This window comes from Aquarana catesbeiana, linkage group LG04 (genome assembly GCF_042186555.1).
Source record: "Aquarana catesbeiana isolate 2022-GZ linkage group LG04, ASM4218655v1, whole genome shotgun sequence".
In the NCBI taxonomy this organism is placed as follows: domain Eukaryota; kingdom Metazoa; phylum Chordata; class Amphibia; order Anura; family Ranidae; genus Aquarana; species Aquarana catesbeiana.
The window spans coordinates 137,652,625-137,672,687 of record NC_133327.1 but is presented as its reverse complement, the minus strand read 5'-3'; the positions used below and the strand labels follow the sequence as shown (position 1 = coordinate 137,672,687).

At 40.9% G+C, this 20,063-nt stretch overlaps 1 protein-coding gene across 1 annotated transcript in view; it reads left to right on the top strand.

Moving 5' to 3' along the window:
* Positions 1-20,063, top strand: part of PASK (PAS domain containing serine/threonine kinase) — an 85,548-nt gene that overhangs the window by 17,296 nt on the left and 48,189 nt on the right. Inside the window, exons 6-10 of the mRNA XM_073625745.1 lie at positions 4,845-4,973; positions 11,571-11,705; positions 15,895-16,137; positions 17,358-17,490; positions 19,175-19,280. Of these exons, the coding sequence (XP_073481846.1) occupies positions 4,845-4,973; positions 11,571-11,705; positions 15,895-16,137; positions 17,358-17,490; positions 19,175-19,280 (746 nt within the window). The remainder of the gene's footprint in view (positions 1-4,844; positions 4,974-11,570; positions 11,706-15,894; positions 16,138-17,357; positions 17,491-19,174; positions 19,281-20,063) is intronic.

The following is a 20,063-nucleotide window of genomic DNA, read 5'->3' as shown; positions in this document are numbered from 1 at the left end:
ATTGGTTCATGTATGAAACCTACGTATCCACTACCGTTAGGATAAAGGATTTAGAATTCTCATCGTTATTAATATTATTAGGGGTGCACCGAATGGGTTTTTTGGTGCCCAAACCGATACAGAAAATGAAAAATACACTAGGCCGAAAACTGATACCGAAAATGACCGATACCGAAACTTATTTTAAAAAAAATATTTCTATACAGGAGATGGTCAGAGACTGGTGATATGGTACAGGAGATGGTCAGAGACTGGGGACATGGTACAGGAGATGGTCAGAGACTGGGGACATGGTACAGGAGATGGTCAGAGACTGGGGATATGGCACAGGAGAGGGTCAGAGACTGGGGACATGGTACAGGAGATGGTCAGAGACTGGGGACATGGTACAGGAGATGGTCAGAGACTGGGAACATGGTACAGGAGATGGTCAGAGACTGGGAACATGGTACAGGAGATGGTCAGAGACTGGGAACATGGTACAGGAGATGGTCAGAGACTGGGAACATGGTATAGGAGATGGTCAGAGACTGGGAACATGGTACAGGAGATGGTCAGAGACTGGGGACATGGTACAGGAGATGGTCAGAGACTGGGGACATGGTACAGGAGATCAATGCAGCCTCACCAGTGCCCGTCAGATGCAGCCTGCCTGTGTTCCCATTGCAGCCAGTCAGTGTCCCCATTGCAACCTCTGTGTCCCCATTGCAGCCAGTGTCCCCAGCCAGTGTCCTCATTGCAGCCAGTGTCCCCAGCCAGTGTCCCCATTGCAGCCTGCGTCCCCATTGCAGCCTGTCTGTGTAGGGGAAGAGAGAGGAGAGCCGCCGCCACCTTGTTGATTTGAGCGCCGGGAACACCATAGCTTTCCTCTCAATAGCTGTGTGTTCCCCGCTGCGTGCCGTCACATAGAGCCCCTCCTCTTTGTCCGGGCACTTTGATAGACAGATCACCCGTCCAATCCTTGTCAGATGTCAGTAGACTCCCCGCCCACCTCTACACTCCCCTTGTCAATATGCATATTCTCCTGTGTATTTCTTACACTGAACTAATGCTATGATCTCTAACATCCAGTGAAAAGACAGGAAAGTAACCACATGACTTCAGCATGCCAAATCATGCTGAGGTGTGGAACAGCCAATCCTTGCAGAGCTGCTGAAGAAAGGAGTGGGAATTAAAAAATAATGCACGTCTCTTAGGCTAGTGCACGAGATATGTAAATCACCTGTCACTCACAGCAAGGGGGAGGATTTGACAAAGTATTTCTCTGTTTGTTAAGATTTATCTCACTAAACAATAAAAGAGGATTGCTCAGAGCTAGATTAACTCTTTGTGGCAAGACTGGGCTCAAATGATAGGAAATCTTATACTCTACATTATGACCAAAAAAAAAAAAAAAAAGAGTTTAATCCATGGACGTTCCAAGAGATGACTTTGAGATCACTCATAGTAACGGTCTATAGAGCATGGGGGCAGGATAAGTACAGTAGAGAAGGGGGAGTAGGACCTGGATGCAGAAAGCCACAAATCACCATAGAACAGCATATTTGCAGTATAAATTGTACTTTGTGGCAAATAACAAGCCCATTGGTAAAATCTCTCAGGGCGAAACACAAAAAAAAAACAAGAAAATTAACAGTGTAAGAACCAAACGCCCTGTTTGCTCCAGGCGAACAGAACGAAAACAGGGAAAAAAAACGCCGGAGAAACTTTAGTCCCAAAAACCTATACAACATTAGTGTATTATTCCAAGAGCCCACACACTCAGTAAGGGGTTGTGAAAACTTAAAGTTATAGCAAAGCATTCAGCAATAGTGCCTTAGGTTCTTGCAATTAACAGATATAGTCCCAATTCCTTCAGCATTATCCACTTGCTAGAGAAAGCATCTGCCATAGAGGAACAGGTTACAGCCGGACAATTGCAGGAGCATGGACAACAATTCCCAGCACACAGCATTAGGCGAGGGAATACAACCAGTCGACCACATCTGCAGAGGATTCAAACAGTTTTGCGGATCCATTGTGGATAACTTTTAGGCGGCTGGGATATAGCATGTTGTAGACTAGACCCTTCTCCCTCAGGTGCCTGCGGACATCCGTAAAAGGAACGCTGTCATATTTCATCTTGTGATGTTTATGGGCTTCTGCTAGGATCAGATCCCTGTCCCTGAAGTTAAGCAGGCAAACCAGGAAAGCTCTTGGCCACACGCCAGCAGGCCTCCGGCTGGCGCCCTGTGTGCACGCTCCACAATGTACTGTACACTGGAGAAAGGTGCTGTAGGCCCAGGAGTTGTTTGAAAAAAGCCTCAGCAAACACCACAGGATGAGTCTGAGTCTGTTCTCAGCGTCTTCTGAACGTGTCATAAGGAGCTTGACTTGCTGCTGAAGTTCAGCCACAGACTGCATAGTGGAGGCAGAGGTGTCCTCCACCTCAGAGATGCGTTCTTCAGCTTCGGCCCCTGAACTTGTCCATGTCCTCCCTAATCAACCCACATTCTATGGACAGGGTGTCTATCTTCCCCTCCACAGTGGACTTACTTTCCACAATAGCTGCCAGGATCACAGCGGTGGATTTCTCACCCTGGAGCTCTGCATCAGCCGATAACCAGTAGAGGAGCCCACCGGGTCCGGTGTCACGATCGCCGCCATGGAGGAGTCTGTCTGTGTCTCCACTGAGACTGGAGTGAAGGAGCTTTCAGGCAAGATGGTCGCCGCACAAGTGCTCGACGGGACTGTCCGGAAGCTCTGCAAGGGTGCCTTCTTAGCAGAGTTACGTTTCCCTGTCATGGGGGGAACCAGGGCAGCTTCCCAGACCACTGGAAGGTACCTGTGTAGCAGGATGGACAGTGGAAGCCAGGTTATCTGCTAATTAAGCAGACAGATGGCAAGAGCCTAAGCTGGACACGTCTTCTTCCTCTCACATCCTGGCCACGCCCCCCCACTATCCTTATTTAACCACTTGGTGACCACCCACCATAGATTTTCTTGCAGCAGGGTGGCCGCTCTGCGCCAGATCATGTACCCTGTGCGTGATCTGTTAGGTCTGGGTCGCGCGCTGCCGGCCCTCTCCCGCTGTGATTGGAAACAGCGAGAGCCAATCGGGGGTCTGACGGACATGATGTTCGCCGGGACCCGCTGATCCTTCAGGAGAAAGGCAGACCGCCGTTCTACCTAATGTAAACAAGGCAGATTGCCATTCTGTGAGGGGAATGTGCTGACTTTTTACATTCCCCCAAACCCCCCCCCCCCCCCCCCCAGTTAGCAATCACTGTTAGGGAACACATTTAACCCTTTGATCACCCCTTCCCTGCCAGTGTCATTAGTACAGTAGCCATGCATATTTTTTTAGCACTGATCATTGTATTCGTGTCACTGGTCCCCCAAAAGTGTCAGTTGTCCGACCGCAATATTGCAGTCTTGCTATAAGTCCGCTGATCGCCGCCATTACTAGTAAAAAAATAAATAAATAAAAATATCCCATAGTTTGTAGACTCTGTAACTTTTGTGCAAACCAATCAATATACACGCATTGGAATTTTTTTTCCCAAAAATATGTAGCAGAATACATATTTGCCTAAATTGATGAAGACATTTTGAATTTTTACATTTTTTTTTTTTTTTTTTTTTTTAATTAGGAATGTTTTATAGCAGAAAGTAGAAAATATTGTTTGGGGGGGTGTTGTTTCAAAAAAATGTTGTATATAGCGCAAAAAATAAAAACCGCAGAGGTGGGCACATCGTTGCATGCCCGCACAATTGTCAGTTGAAGTAATGCAGTTCAGTTTTGCAAAAAATGGCCTGGTCATAAAGGGGGAGTAAACATTCCAGAGCTGAAGTGGTTAAAAGACAGTTGATAATGATCAGTCATTATTTTTTAATATCAATGTCACAATTTCTGCCAGGGTATGCAAACCTTATAGGCACAACTGTATGATGTTGTTTGATGCAACCAGAAGTAACACCATGGGAAAACCTACACTCTAATGTTCTGGTTGATTAGCCACCAGTAGTTTAGGATTTAGCAAGTAGCGTGGTACTTGGGGACTAATTTGATTTTGCTGTTTACATAGCAGTACCAAATACCTTTCCCATGTCCACTCCTTTTACTGGTAAACATAATTCTGTGTATGTTGTACAATTTTCCTTGTGTCTGCAAGGACCAGAGACAGAGTGTTATTATCAATGCATATATTAGATGTTCCCAATGTGCGTGTCAGGACCCCAAACAAATTTCCAGAATCTTTGTTTAGGGCAACAAACGATGCTCCTCCAATACTTGGGGCACCGTGTTTAAAATCATTGAGCCATATTGGTATAAACTGTATACCAGTTCCTGCAAAAATGCAGTCAGAATGATGTTTGGCGGCAGAGTTTCTGTTGGTGTTTAATACATATGATCTCTAAATACCCTACTGTCTTTATGTATTTTTTTTCCATTTAAACATAGCCTTGTAGCTGTGTATTCAGAGCTGTATATCATAAGGAGTCTGCTAAATGTTTTATGCCTCTGTGTAAATCTAATAAAGGACTTGCTACAGTGCTTCAGTGATGAAACTAGTGAAAGACTCTATTCTATGCACCCAGAGGCCAGGGCCAGGGCCAATTCAGTAACCTGAAGTTTTTCAAAATCGTACACATGCAGATCATGCACACCTCCTGAGCAGTCACTCTGCACGGCTACCTGACATGTCTGCTGCTCCAGATTTTTTGCAGCAAAGCATGCAGTGTGTGCTAGGTAAACATTAAATTTCCTCTCTCCTTTTTTTTTTTTTTTTTTTTTTTTTTTTTTTATAGAGACATTTTGTTGTAGACTTTCTTTGCAATCATTGTATGGTTTTTGTCTTCAGGTTGAAGCAGTGCGAAATGGAGGTGATGTGGTCATGCTGCGATTGTGGATACGCAGAGTTCAGAGCCATTGTCTTTTGTTCCTCGAAACCGCACAGACTATTACAACTGTTCTTTCATTTCAGCAAGATGTAAGTAAAATAATATATTTGTGCATTATTGTCTTTATGTTAGTTCATCACTAATTGAATTGTATTGTACATGCTTATTCATGTTAAAGTGGTTGTATAGGCAGAATTCTATGCATTAAGATAAAAAACCTTATGTGTGCAGCCCCCAGTACTTGCCTGAGGTTCATCTCTATCCAGCGATGTGCACAAGTGTCTGGGCCATCCTCTCTCCCTCCTGATTGGCTGAGACACAGCAGCTTCGCCATTGGCCCCCGCTACTGTCAATCAAAGTCAGTTAGCCAATCAGGAGAGAGAGAGGGGACGGGGCAGATCTGCAGTTCCGTGTCTGAATGGACACACAGAGCTGTAGCTCGGATTGGGTGCCCCCATAGCAAGCTGCTTGCTGTGGGGGCACTCGATGGGAGGGAGGGACCCGAGAAAAGGAATATCCGGGCTGCTCTGGGGCGGCACAGTGGTGTAGTGGATAGCACTTTCGCCTAGCAGTAAGAAGGGTCGCTGGTTCGAATCCCAACCACGACACTACCTGCCTGGAGTTTGCATGTTCTCCCTGTGCCTGCGTGGGTTTCCTCCGGGTACTCCGGTTTCCTCCCGCACTCCAAAGACATGCTGGTAGGTTAATTGGTCCTGTGTAAATTGTTCCTAGTATGTATGAATGTGAGTTAGGGACCTTAGATTGTAAGCTCCTTGAGGGTTAGGGACTGATGTGAATGTACAATGTATATGTAAAGCGCTGCGTAAATTGACGGCGCTACATAAGTAACTGAAATAAATAATAATAAAACTATTTCACAGAGCAGGTAAGTATAACATGTTTGTTATTTTTAAAGAAAAAAAAAGGAAACTTTAGTATCACCTTAAGGACTTGCTTTACTTGGTGCCATATAAGCATTTTATTATCATATTTTGCGGACCAGCTATGGTGTATTTCCACTTTTGCAGCCAAACTGGGATAACATCCACTTTATATTTGTTACACATTTCCATTAACATAGCATTACCTAAATAAAAAATTACTGTTTACCATTTTAAAGTCCTTTTTTACATGCTCTACTACTTTGTAATGCTTAGGAGGGGGCTGAAGGGTAAAAACAAACATAAGAATGCGGCACACCAGCCTAGTGCATTACTGTGTTCCTCAGAGCTCTGAGGAAAAGGCACGTCCCTTGAAACACATCAGCTGCGCCCTATCCAATGGTTATGCGTCTGGTGGTGATTTGCTTAATCTAACACCTATGTTATTTCTACTTTTGTAAGTATAACGGTTTTCATTTTTTAATTCAAGTTCTACAGTAGTGCACTAGACTGGTGCGCCTTCTTCTTATGTTTGTTTTTAGCCCTGGTTTTTCCCTAATTGAATGGAGCAGCAAGGCTTCAATACACACATCGGTGATTCAAGTTGGCAGAAACCAAAAGTGGCCCATTTTGGGTTGTTCAAGTTGGAAGATCCATCCATTTGAGTACCAGGAAGATTGTCATACCTGTAGAACGGACTTTTTGCTAATTTATTAGACTGTGGAGTAATGTTTAACACAATTTATCCGGTCTGTACTGAGTTTTCAGTTCTTCATTATCAGCTGTAAACTAGATTTGAACACTATCTGTCCTAACAAAGGGTTAAAAATGTATAAACTGCCCCCCATTGGGAGAACACAATAACTTTCTGTGGGAGTGATTCTGCCATCTACACTCTCCTTTAAAAACACCTAAAAGGTAAGAAATATAACAAAAAATAAAAAAAACTGCAAAAGTGGAAATACCGTTTTAAAGGTTCTCTGTAACTTATTTTCTTGGCCTAAGGGGGAATAGTTTTTTATGATGTCAGTGTTGTGGAAGTTTTCTCTCACTTATTGGGATAGGAGCAAATCTCCTCAGTGGGGACCCAGAAAGGAGTACACCCTGACAAGTGTTCTAGTCCTTTACAACTATCCAAAGCCAAAAGCAAACATTTTTGGCAGGAGTTCCATAGTAATCACAGAAATTTCAGGTGATTCTAACTTTCTAGTGTATCTCATGTAGAAAAACCTTCTCCTTCTGTGTTATAAGCTAAAACGGAACTAATGGGTCTTTGTTCTATGGCCTTCGTGTCTACGTTGAAATTGTGCAGATCCTAAACTTTGCAGATCTTTTTCTGTTCACAAATTCCTTTCTTTGGATGTGATATCTCCTATAGAGAACGGTCATAGGTGGACATGGCGCAAGACAGCACAGTAGCATAGGGATTAGCTTGTAAAGTAGGATTCCTGGTGGTGATATTTAAGCTTGAAGTACTGGACTTCTGGTGCTAATAGACTAAAGATACACTATCTGCATGCAGAGTGTCTATCTCCTCCAAAGCTCCCATCTCTCTGGACATCTCTCTGGACAAAAGTGCACTTGGCTGAGGACAGGTATGGTGACAGGATGCCATGGACAGCCTTGGTACAAGTGCTAAAAAAAACTCTTTGCTTTATGACCAGACCTGACCGCAGCCTGATGTACGCACATTGTTTTATATATATATGTATGTGTGTGTGTGTGTGTGTGTGTGTATATATATATATATATAATGAAAAAAAAAGAGAAAATAACCCCCTGCGCTGCAAATCCCAATACTGTTATGTGCAAATCGCCCCCAAATTTTATACAGCTGCTGTGCACTACAGTGCCTTGAAAAAGTATTCATTCCCTTTTGAAATTTTCCACATTTTGTTATGTTACAACCAAAAAAGTAAATGTATTTTATTGGGATTATATGTGATAGACCAACACAAAGTGGCAGATAATTGTGATGTGGAAGAAAAATGATAAATGGTTTTCAAATTTTTTTTTTTACAAAAAAATATCTGAAAAGTGTGGCGTGCATTTGTATTCACCCCCCTTTACTCTGATACCCCTAACTAAAATTGAGTGGAACCAGTTGCCTTCAGAAGTCACCTAATTTAGTAAAGTCCTGTGTGTAATTTAATCTTAGTATAAAAACTGCTGTTCTGTGAAGCCCTCAGAGGTTTGTTAGAGAACCTCTAGTTAACAAACAGCATCATGAAGGACAAGGAACTCACCAGACAGGTCAGTGATAAAGTTGTGGAGAATTTTAAAGCAGAGTTAGGTTAGAAAAAATACCAAGCTTTAAACATCTCACAGAGCACTGTTCAATCCATCATCCGGAAATGGAAAGAGAATGGCACAGCTGCAAACCTACCAAGACATGGCCATCCACCTAAACTGACAGGCCAGGCAAGGAGAGCTTAAGACCCTTTTCACAGTGGGGCGCTTTTCAGGCGTTTTAGGACTAAAAATAGCACCTGTAACATTCCTATAAAAGCGCCTTTCAAGCCACTCCATTGTGAAAGCCTGAGTGCTTTCACACTGGAGCGGTGCGCTTGCAGGAAAGGAAAAAAAGTCCTGCAAGCAGCATCCCTACTGCTAACGCCCGCACCGCCCCAGTGTGAAGGGGGTCTTAATCAGAATAGCAGCCAAGAGGCCCATAGTAACTCTGGAAGAGCTGCAGAGATCCACAGCTCAGGTGGGAGAACCTGTCCACAGGACAACTATCAGTTGTGCACTCCACAAATCTGGCCTTTGTGGAAGAGTGGCAAGAAGAAAGTTATTGTTGAACGAAAACCATAAGAAGTCCTGTTTGCAGTTTGCGTGAAGCTATTTGGGGGACTCGACAAACATGTAGAAGTAGGTGCTCTTGTCAGATGAGACCAAGATGTAACCTTTTGGCCTAAAAGCAAAACGCTATGTGTGGCGGAAAACTAACACTGCACATCACCCTGAACATACCATCCCCCCGTGAAACATGGTAGTGGCAGCATTATGTTGTGGGGATGTTTTTCTTCAGCAGGGACAGGGAAGCTGGTCAGAGTTGGTGGGAAGATGGATGGAGCAATCTTAGAAGAAAACCTGTTATGCCCCGTACACACGGTCGGATTTTCCAAAGAAAAATGTGTGATAGGACCTTGTTGTCGGAAATTCCAACTGTGTGTGGGCTCCATCACACATTTTCCATCTGAATTTCCGACACACAAAGTTTGAGAGCTTGCTATAAAATTTTCCGACAACAAAATCCATTGTCGGAAATTCCGATCGTGTGTACACAAATCCGACGCACAAAGTGCCACGCATGCTCAGAATAAATTAAGAGACGAAAGTTATTGGGTACTGCCCCGTTTATAGTCCCGACGTACGTGTTTTACGTCACCGCGTTTAGAACGATCGGATTTTCTGACAACTTTGTGTGACCGTGTGTATGCAAAACAAGTTTGAGCCAACATCCGTCGGAAAAAATCCATGGATTTTGTTGTCGGAATGTCCCATCAATGTCCAGCCGTGTGAACGGGGCATAAGAGTCTGCAAAAGGCTTGAGACTGGGGCGGAGGTTCACCTTCCAGCAGGACAATGACCCTAAACATACAGCCAGAGCTACAATGGAATGGTTTAGATCAAAGCATATTTATGTGTTGGAATGGCCCAGTCAAGTCCAGACCTAAATGGAATCTGTGGCAAGACTTGAAAATTGCTGTTCACAGATGCAAAGAATGGGCAAAAAGTTCACTCTAGATGTGCAAAGCTGGTAGAGACATCCCCAAAAAGACTTGCAGCTGTAATTGCAGTGAAAGTTGGTTCTACAAAGTATTGACTCAGAGGGGCTGAATACAAATGCATGCCACACTTTTCACATATTTATTTGTAAAAAAAAAAAAATTGAAAACTATTTATTATATTCCTTCCACTTCACAATTATGTGCCACTTTGTGTTGACCTATCACATAAAATCCCCAAATATAAATTTACGTTTTTGGTTGTAACATTTACATAATGTGGAAAATTTCAAGGGGTATGAATACTTTTTTCAAGGCACTGTATATGTTATGCTCATAGTTACAACTCAGTTAAACAAAATAAATCGGTGCAGTACTAAGGTATTCACAAAAGTTATATTAGGCCTTATAAGGCATTGTTCCCCTTTAATTGGGGTTCCCTGATTATTCGCTTTTGCCCTTTCTTTCTCCTCCTCCAGTCCTCAGGGATGGTAGAACAAAACCAAGAAGAAAACTCCAATAGATTTTTACACTTTTTTATTAAAATAACATCCAGCCAATACACTCGATTTTTTTTTTTTGTTTTGTTTTTTTGTGCACTTCACATTAATGCACAAAGTATGTACACAGGGACATCCACAGCTCATAAAAAGCAAGTCAGCTCCTTCTGGTTCGCAATGTACTCAATGTAACCCAAAGCACCACCCCAACGCACTTTGTCACTCGATCACAGGAATTCCCAGGGGGATTGTGATTGAGTGACAGTGTTCCATATTTATAGTCTGAGATACCATGCTAATTGTCCGCCATGTGTCCAGAGACCTCACTCCTATATCCTCAGGTCTATTCCTAACAAGGCGCCATCTTTCTAAAGACCTTTTTTGCCATTCTATTGCCACCATTTTACCTAAGCCCAAAGTTTCTCATTTATTCTATTCAGGTACCTCAACATCTGCCATAATGACACTATTTTCCTTGAGCCTAATCGGTCCTTTTTATTTATTATTCCACTATATCGCTGGCAAATGCAGGTGAAAACTACCTCAAATGCTTCACATTTATTAAAATCACATAAGCTGCATAAATTACATTATTAATTTGAACACCTCCTTATTTAAAAATCAAATACCGCTTCTATTTCATTCCCTTTTTTGTTTCATAAATGTGACCCCAATTAATATTATTATTTACTAAAATCCCCTGAATAAAAACCTAGTAAAAATCCCCTATTTATGGTGTTTTTAGATATAATGTTTAGATATAAATAGGGTTTTTTTTTACCAGATTTTTGTTTTATATTTAAGGTTTTTTGGACTAATGTTAATTTTATTTTTTATATTTTTTGGCTTATGTAAATTTGTTTGCGCCACATTGTTTTACACATGTTTAAAAAAAAAAAAAAGGTTTATATGATTCATTAACAAGCGTTGTACAAGGGATTAGAATGCCACAGATTAATTTGATAAGGTCAAAATCCATTAGGGCACACATTTTGGGAAAGTGAGATTAATCACGTATTATAAGCATGTTAGATTAGTGTTGCGAAGAGAGTTTTAAAAAACTTAATTTCTTAGAATCTAAAATGTTTGTAGCATACTCCATTACAACACTGTTGGCGCTATATAAATCATAATAATTCATACATTTTTAGATTCTAAGAAATTAAAAGTTTTTTTTTTTTTTTTTTTTTTCAGTCATACCGCATATTTTTTGGTTAACCTAGCCATCGAAACAGAACTATAGAAACATTTGCAATTACCCATTTTTGTCCAGCCAGTGTTATGATGCACACATCTTTGCCACATTGCATAAGCAGACAGGTGACGTCATCCCTTTTTATTTTTACCACCTTTTTGCCTGAAGACTACTCAATGTGCAATGAAACTTCTTCATCTCACTACTGATTCATTTCCGGGTGGGGCAGGCAGGTGGCACATAAAAGCTGTAAAGACTACTTCTACATACAATATATGTATTTCGCTGTTCGCTAGAATTTCTGATTTTAATCCATGCTTAATTGTATCCAGTTACATGATTATTAATTGTTGATTGGTCGTTACTTTGTGTCTTCTAGGGGCAAATTGTTTCCTGTGATCTATCCTGTGCACAGCTTTATGGCTATACAGACCCAGAGGAGGTTCTAGGCCAACACATTACAGACTTGATGCCATCAGTTCAAGTTCCCAACCATAAAAAAGAGATGTCACAGGTAAAGATACAACTGTATAAACGATCATTCATTTTGGGACATACAAAAGAGATGTTTGTGTCCTACCTAAGACTGCCTGGATCAAAGAGGAGGGGCTGTATATAATGGCGATCGGTGGGGAACACACCGCTATTGAAATGAAAGCTGTTCTGTTCCGGGCGCTCTGATCAACCAGGCAGCGGCTCGCCTCTTCCCCTATGATCGCTGGGAGAACGGCTCCCATACAACCCAGGCTGGCACCCCCCCCCCCCCCCCCCCCCCCCCCCCGCTCCCAGGCAGCCCACACTAGAAGGGCTGCTCTAGAGAAATGACTAGAGTTATTTTAAGGACATGTAAATTACAGCAGTGAAATGGAGAAATAAATAACACAGAATTGAAAACCATATACCGCCGCAACTCCTTGGAAACATTTCTTTACAAAAAACAAGGCGTTGAAAGAGATAATCTGATTAAGATGTCGTGAGAAAATCCTGCCCTAGCATGTAAACCCTCGCTGATTGACATACAGTTTGCTAAAGAACTGTATATCATAAATGTATTTTTTCTAAATAAAATACTTGTTTTCACTTTTTTTTTTTTTTTTTCCATCATTTTTATTTCCTGCAACTTCTTTGCACACTTCCTACATGCATGCACTTCAGAAACCACATTTGTCATTAGTCAGAATTATAATTCCTCAAATGACTCAAAGTGTAACTCAAGGCTAAACCTTTTTTATAACCCCTGTCAGTTTTTTTTTTTTTTTTTTTTTTTTTTTTTGTGTCCAATAGAGGAGGTTTTTTCTTCACTTTCTGTCCCACAGCCAAAACAGGAAGTGTAAAAAAATCCCTCCAAAGTGAGGGAATCCCAGAATGTCATAATGGTCACTAGAACTAGTGTCCCTATTGGAAGCTTTCCTCTATTACTGTTCTGGTGTCAACCCATAATATAGTATTTTCTTTTGCTTTCACTTTAATTGATAACGTTTAACTGACGCTCACTGTAGTAGTCGGCTAAACTACATGGATAGCGCTCTCTGCCATGTCCTGTGTCGAGTTGCTTGTCCTTTTAGGAGTTCCAGGTCCTCTGTCCCTTCAGTTTTTACTTGTTGCATGAGTTTACTCTTTTTAATTGTACAGCTCTGCGTTTCATTTAGTTTCCTGTATTTTTCTTTTACTACGAAAGGTGTTGCAATTTTCCTGACTTGTAGAATCAGGCCTGAATACAAAGAAATAAAGCGGAACTTCACCCAAAAGGGAAGTTAGACTTTTCTGCTTCCTACCCCCCCCCCACCTCCTCCTTTAACTTTTGGATATTTTGGGGGGAGGGGGGGGGCGTTTGACATGCCTAGGCAATCTGAGCGTAAGTTCGTGGGGCCATTAACGCAGTGCAGCATGCACAGTGGGAAGGCTGCTGTGAAGCCGTAATGAGTCGTGGCCAGCTTCCCCCAGTTAGTGTTTTGGCGCCTGGGACTCGGACCGGCGAAGAACCGGCCTGGGTGAAGACAGTACTGGATGCCTGGACAGACAAGTCTCACATTAAAAGTCAGCAGCTACAGTATTTGTAGCCACTGATGTGCTCTAATGTACATTCATGCAGGCCCTGTTCAGGACACATGCATATGGTAGCATAATAGATTGTAGCAATGCACTGACACTTTTTTTTTTTTTTTTTTTTTACTATGAGTACCGATACTTTTTTTTATTAGTACTCACTGGTACCTACCGAAACTGTTTTGTTTACACTTCAGCTGTCAGCAATGGTACAAAGCATTGAAAAGCTATTTACAAATCAAGTAAATACTTTTTTTTATTTTTTGCGCTTTTTTTCAATGTGAAATGTGTAAAATATATGTTGTAAAAATATTAACCAGCAAAGCAAACAAAAAAAAAAAAAGTTTTAGTTAATAATAGTTTATAAAATAAAAGAAAACAAAAAATAAAAAAGGCCTTAATTAAGGCTGATTACAGTAACATTTAGACCCCTTTCACACTGGGGCGGTTTGCAGGCGGTATTGCGCTAAAAATACCGCCTGCAAACCGCCCCTAAACAGCCTCCGCTGTTTGTTCAGTGTGAAAGCCCGAGGGCTTTCACACTGAAGCGGTGCGCAGGCAGGACGGTAAAAAAAGTCCTGCAAACCGCTTTTTTGGAGCGGTGTATTCACCGCTCCTTCACCGCTCCTGCCCATTGAAATCAATGGGACAGCGCGGCAATACCACGGCTATAGCCGCGCTGTACGAGGGATTTTAACCCTTTTTCGGCCGCCAGCGGGGGTTAAAACCGCACCGCTAGCGGCCGAATACCGCTGCAAGAACGACGGTACAGCAGCGCTAAAAATAGCGCTGTTGTACCGCCGACGCCCCCACCGCCCCAGTGTGAAAGGGGCCTAAGAGTTAAGGGGTTGAACAGAGGAACATTTAATAAAAAACACAAAAAAATAGTTTTTACTTGACATGTCGCTTTAAACTGACTTTATCTGCAAATCAAAATTCATCCCTTTTAATCTGTGGATGAAAAAACAGATGGATACAAAAAGAAACCATGTTTCTTTTTATCTTTGCGTTTCAGTGGCTAAGCAATGCAATTGCCCAGGTGCTTTTTTTTTTTTAATTAATTAATGAATTAATTAATTTTTTGGACAGCTCCAATTTCTGGACTTCTTTAACACTTCAGCTGTCAACAGGAGAACTCCACTGACAGCTAAATAAGTCATCGGTTATAAGGACGCGGTGGCCCCGCTCCTTAACCGATAATCGCTGGCTTTTTTTTTTTTTTTTTTTTTTTTTTTTTTTTTTACATTTCAGCTGTCAGTGGGAGAATCCTGCTGATAGCTCAAAGAACCGAGCCTGAATCTATTGGTTTCAGGTATCGGTGCATTTGCAGGAGTACCGATACTCGTGCAAATGCTTCGTATCGGTGCAACCCTAATAGATCGGTGTGTCCATTAATGTTCCCCTGTTAATGAGTGATACACAGGTATAGGAGGCTAGATCTGTTAATACATTTTGGTATACATGGGAATTGCAAAATCTTATTTACATCCATAACTTCAGATTTTGTGATGAGCAATAGGAGATGTTCCACTTTGGAGTACTTTTGGTAGCAGAAGAATGTTATGCAACTACATTATGGTGTCCTCCAAAGAATTCTGCCAGCTCAGTCAAGGCAGTCAGAAGCTACTCCTGGCAGGTAGTATGGGCAAGGGAAAGAAATATCCTATGTGACATCACCAACTCTGATGCCTCAAAAATGTCTTGTAGGGAGGGCAAAACAACCCTAAAAGCCAGATACACTCAAATACATTAAAAAAAACAGGCTCCATGCCACTCTCTATTTAACTGTAGTGTTATTTTGTGAATCAGATGCATGTTGCACAGATTTTAAGAAAGAAACTAATGCAGAAAACTGTCTAGAGTGGTGTGTGCCACATAAATTAGGCAGATAGTCCAGTTTAGGTTCATCTGTGCCATCCATACCACTTTCTATTGCAGAGAAATGGAAACTGGCGTGGATTCTGTGACTTATTAACAAAAAGATTGCAGCAGTTTCCCTTGAGGTGCTTTTTGTAAGAGAAATGTAATACAAACAAGAGAAATGTGTCAAAACATTTTTAATATCTGTATGCATTGTACTTCTAATTTACCGATAAACCTACCACTGAGCAATAGAACGACATGGATTTGTTTCCGTTTATACTCAGACCAGGTAAGGTCTGGGATCTATGAGGGACTCCTGCAGGATGTTGATGAGTAAGGCTGGCTTCTTAGGCTTGGTTCACATCACAGCCGCATGCGGCTCACAGCAGGGGTCCGGTGCGTCCCTGTTCTCTGTTTCAGGGACGAATCGGGGACAAATTTTTGCCTGAATTCGACCCTGAAACTGAGCCAAAGACGCACAGGACCTCTGTTCAATCCACTCCGCAGCCTCCCCGGAGATATGTGAACCGGCTTCATAGAGAGCCGGCCACAATTTCCTGTCATGCGAATTGGGTGTAGGGAAACCACATCCAATTCGCACTCGTGTGAACCCAGCCTGAACACTAGCTGGAATCTCTTTGCTTTGTAGACTGAAAGCCAGGTAGCTGAAACTCAATAAACTCCTGTGCCTATTCTTTTAAGCTTTCTGTCACTATATTATCTTACTATCTGATTCTTGAACATTGCACCATAGTACCTTTTGACATAAAATATTATTTGTTTTTTTTTAATAGAGCATCCAGCACCAGAATGTTGTGGGCATGTCACGTGATGGTGTCACTTTTCCTCTTAGTCTGACTCTGATAGAAGACTTTACTGAAGGTGTATCTTCAGTTGAAGAATACTATGGCAGTATAACTGTCCTGTCCTCTATCAGTGGCCTAATCACCCTTCTTCCTGATGGATCCATCAAAGGCGTTAATGGAACTTTTTCACGCTTTCTGTTTGGATATGACCGAACACAGCTCCTAGGAAAGGTAGGAAGCTGCTACACTCTTAAGTTGCTTTGAAAAAGGATCTTTCTAGTCTTTTTACACTTTGTAGGTATACCGCAATGCCTTTTTAAAGGGTAAGTTTTGTAATAGCATTAAACATAAAATGTTATGCCTAGTGTCAGAAAGTATATCTTCACAAATAAGAAGAGAGAGGGGAGAAGCTGCTCAAAACAGGCATTAATAACTCTCTAAAATAGCCCAGGTGATCCCTGATTAAACCTTAGACATTTAAAGACCTCCCCAGCTGACCAAGGCATTTAGTAATTAGCACTTTTGAACTGACCATAGACGGGTAGTATTTTTTGGTTTTAATGGGGAAAAAAAACAAAAACAGCCAGCGGGACTCCTTCAACAACACAAACAAAGTGAATGGAGGAATCCCTCTGCTGCGACATTGCATTCTGACAGCAGGACTCGCCACTGTCAGAACACACTGACCAGTGACTGCAGCTACTGATTGAAAAAAGTTTTCTGATTTGTTTGTTTAAACGGTTGACTTCTGTTAAACAGGACAGACACTCACTGACTGAAATTTGGATCAGTCTGTGGCCAGCTTTAGATATGTTTGGCTGATTGCTTGTTTTCTCTGTGATAAGCAACGGTTTGGGATAAGATCCCTGCTAGCTGTCAGATCAGGGAGGTGCGGGGGGGCGGTCCAGTGTAACATGTTACAAAAGGTGAACTTATCCTTTTAACTCTCCTCTGTCCTCCAACAGATATTCTCAGTTGAAAACCGTGAGTGGCGGTCAAAAATATTTTCGTGAACAAAACTTGTCTTTGCAACTAGAACCATGTTTCCACGTCAGTTTTTTTTTCATAGCTGCTTCTTTTTTTTTTATGCCACAAATAATCATTTTAATGTACATATGAAGTATAAGTGGGGGCAATATTTATGAGTTTGTTGAAATTCTAGGAAATATATTTTCTTTCAGTATAAAATAAGTCTTGGTATGAGTGTCTAGGACAAGAAAAAGGTTTTCATGGAAATAACCTTCTCTGAGATAGACAAAAAAAAAAGCAATAAAAATTGTTAATCTGTTACATCTCCAAACCTGAAAAGCATCCAGTGGTCAAGTACTCTTTTTGCCATCTCTTACCCCTGCAAGAACCTACAAATACCAACTATAACGTTGGTAAATGCTTACTTGCTTGAAGCTGTTTGGTAATTATGATGTTCTTGTTTGGGCTTCATGTGTTTTTAGAACATTACCTTTCTTATTCCTGGATTTTACCAATACATACGAAGTGCTGAAGAAGAGTTGTCACTGTTGACACCACCTCAGGATCTACGTGCTCCAGCCAGATCATGTGAGGTTCTCTACTGTAGTGTGCCTGGTAAGTGAGTCACTAAAAGCGTCTTCCCCTTTGAGCAGGTATGTTCATTTTTAAAGAAGAATTTTGTAGAAACTCCAAAAGAAAAAGTGTCAAAATACTTTACACTATCAGACACTGGCCAGCAGCTGACCAAAACTTTCCTTCTTACTAGGGTTGTCCCGATACCACTTTTTTAAGACCGAGTACAAGTACCGATACCTTTTTTACTTGCTGATACCGATACTTTTTTGTCAGTAGCTTTTTATTTATATATATATATAAAATTTTGTGTGTGTATATGTATGTTTTTTTTTTTTTTGGGGGGGTGGACAGTCAGTAGTGTTTGTCTATTTTATTTTTTATTATTTTTACAATTTCATAATTCACAATTTTTCAATATTCATTCATTACGTTTCTTTTTTTTTTTTTTTTATATTAGTGGGGCTTTGGTGAGATATCAGGGGTCTAACATCTTCCCTTTGAGACATGGAAAGGGACTGAGGACACAGATTCCACAGTCCTTTTCTCAGCAGCCTCAGCTGCACTGGAGATGAATGGACAGGAGACAGAAGCTCCTGTCCATTCATAAATATAACATAAATATCGTTTATGATGCTCAGTTATCGTGAATGGACAGAGTCAGTAATCAAATAAAATAAAAATTGCTGGGTACACCTATCTATCCAGCAATTTTTATGTTTGCTAAAGACTTTTACGTTAATTATTGTATGGGGTTTCTATGTGGTTCGAATAGCTTTTGCTAAACATGGTCACCTTTTGATGTTTTTTCTTTGATTTCACCCTTTGTTTTTTTCACAACTTTTTTTCCACCATTCTTCCCCCCCCAAATCTAAGGGAGTCACTTTGCTGTTTTATTTTGTTGAATTTGCTATATGCGATTTTTGGTTTATATTTTATATGCGACTTTACATATGGGATTTGGTTACACACGACTCACAAAGTATTTTTATGAAGTAGGACAGCGCCACACCCACACACTAACCCTTCATTTACCTCTTGTCTTTTCCACCTTGGTGGAAATCACATCTGTGGAGGCAGCAGTCCTTTATGCGATTTTTTTTTTTTTTTTTTTTTTTTTTTTTTTTACATTTTCTATTTCTCATTTAATCTTCTGTTCCGTTGCGCGGATACACCACCCATATTTCATTATTACCTATTACAGTGTAACACTTTTCATACACAAATTCTGAAAGTGTAATCATTCTTCCCACTGATCATCACAGTAATGTAATGTATCATGAGTTGTAGATATAGTACAATGCAATTTTTAGCAGGGGCTTCCTGAGACCAGAAAGCTGTTTCAAGGGTTCCTCTGTGTTGAAAAGGTTGCCAAAAGCTGTCCTAGAGGCTCCAGCTATATCCCACATTGAAGAAGAGAGTTCTGTGTCCTCCAATGTATCCACTGCATTAATTACCAACTGTGTCCCTCTGATCTCTGCTGCTTTTGTGGAACTACTCCCAGCTTGCTCCGCAGTCATGTATTTTGTCCAGTTGATGTTACTAATGCCCAACAAATGGGTAATCATTTTCTAGTTATATCAAAGCGTTCAGTGTACCAGTGCTGTTGCCTGTTGAAACAAACCTAATTTTAAACAGCGTCAGACAATGAGGTTGATGCTAATTGTTTTCTGCGATTTAGGACCATGATTTGAAACCCATTTTTATTTGTGTCTCCAATTGTCAGCTGCAGAGACATCTGTACAGAGATGCAAATCTGATGATTCTTTGGAAGGAGTTCAGCATCCTGCTTGTCGTATTGTAGTGAGCCCCTCATCTCCTCAGTCTACAGGGTATGCTGTTTTATTACAACTAAACATAACATCTTATAAAAAATATGAGATTAATTTACTTTGGGAGTAGTGCATGCTCACTTTCAAAGTGAATTTTTACTTTGCAAAGTGTATTTTTATTGATCTTTGTAAATGAGGTGAAAGAAAAGGAAAAGTTCACTTTGCAAACAATGCCCAATTGTGCAAGGAACTTAAAAAAAACAAGAATTTTGCTTTCACATGGATGATTAAAGTCAGCACTACTTCATCTCATTCATTAAGCTAAGCGCATTTTCTCATCGCATAGCGAACTTGGCTACATGTTAAAAATGTTCCTTGCACATGCTTTGAGTTTTTGTTGCAAAGTGAATTTTCACTTTACTTGATCTCATTCACTAATATAAGTGAAAATTCACTTTAAAAAGTGTACATACTCCAAGTCAGTAAATAAGGGTTAATAAGTACAAGAAAGATCATTAGGCCTTCTTGGGAGTTGTAGGTTTTCTAAAGTGTCGTACAGAGAGTATATGGCAACACAACTACTCATCATAATTAAACTTTATTAAAAACCCTTACTTGCTTGTGTTCTATAGATATTAAGGGGTGCATTTATAAGAAATATTTGCAGAGCTATTCATCCTGTGGAGCCGCATGTAATTTGTTCTTTCTGAATAGGGGCAAAAAATAGAATGGTATTATGTGATTTTCTCTCCTGGTTGACTGTTCTTTATTCATACAGAATAGACTAAATCAGGAAAATACTGCATTATGACCACTAGATGGTGCAGATGATCATAGGAAATA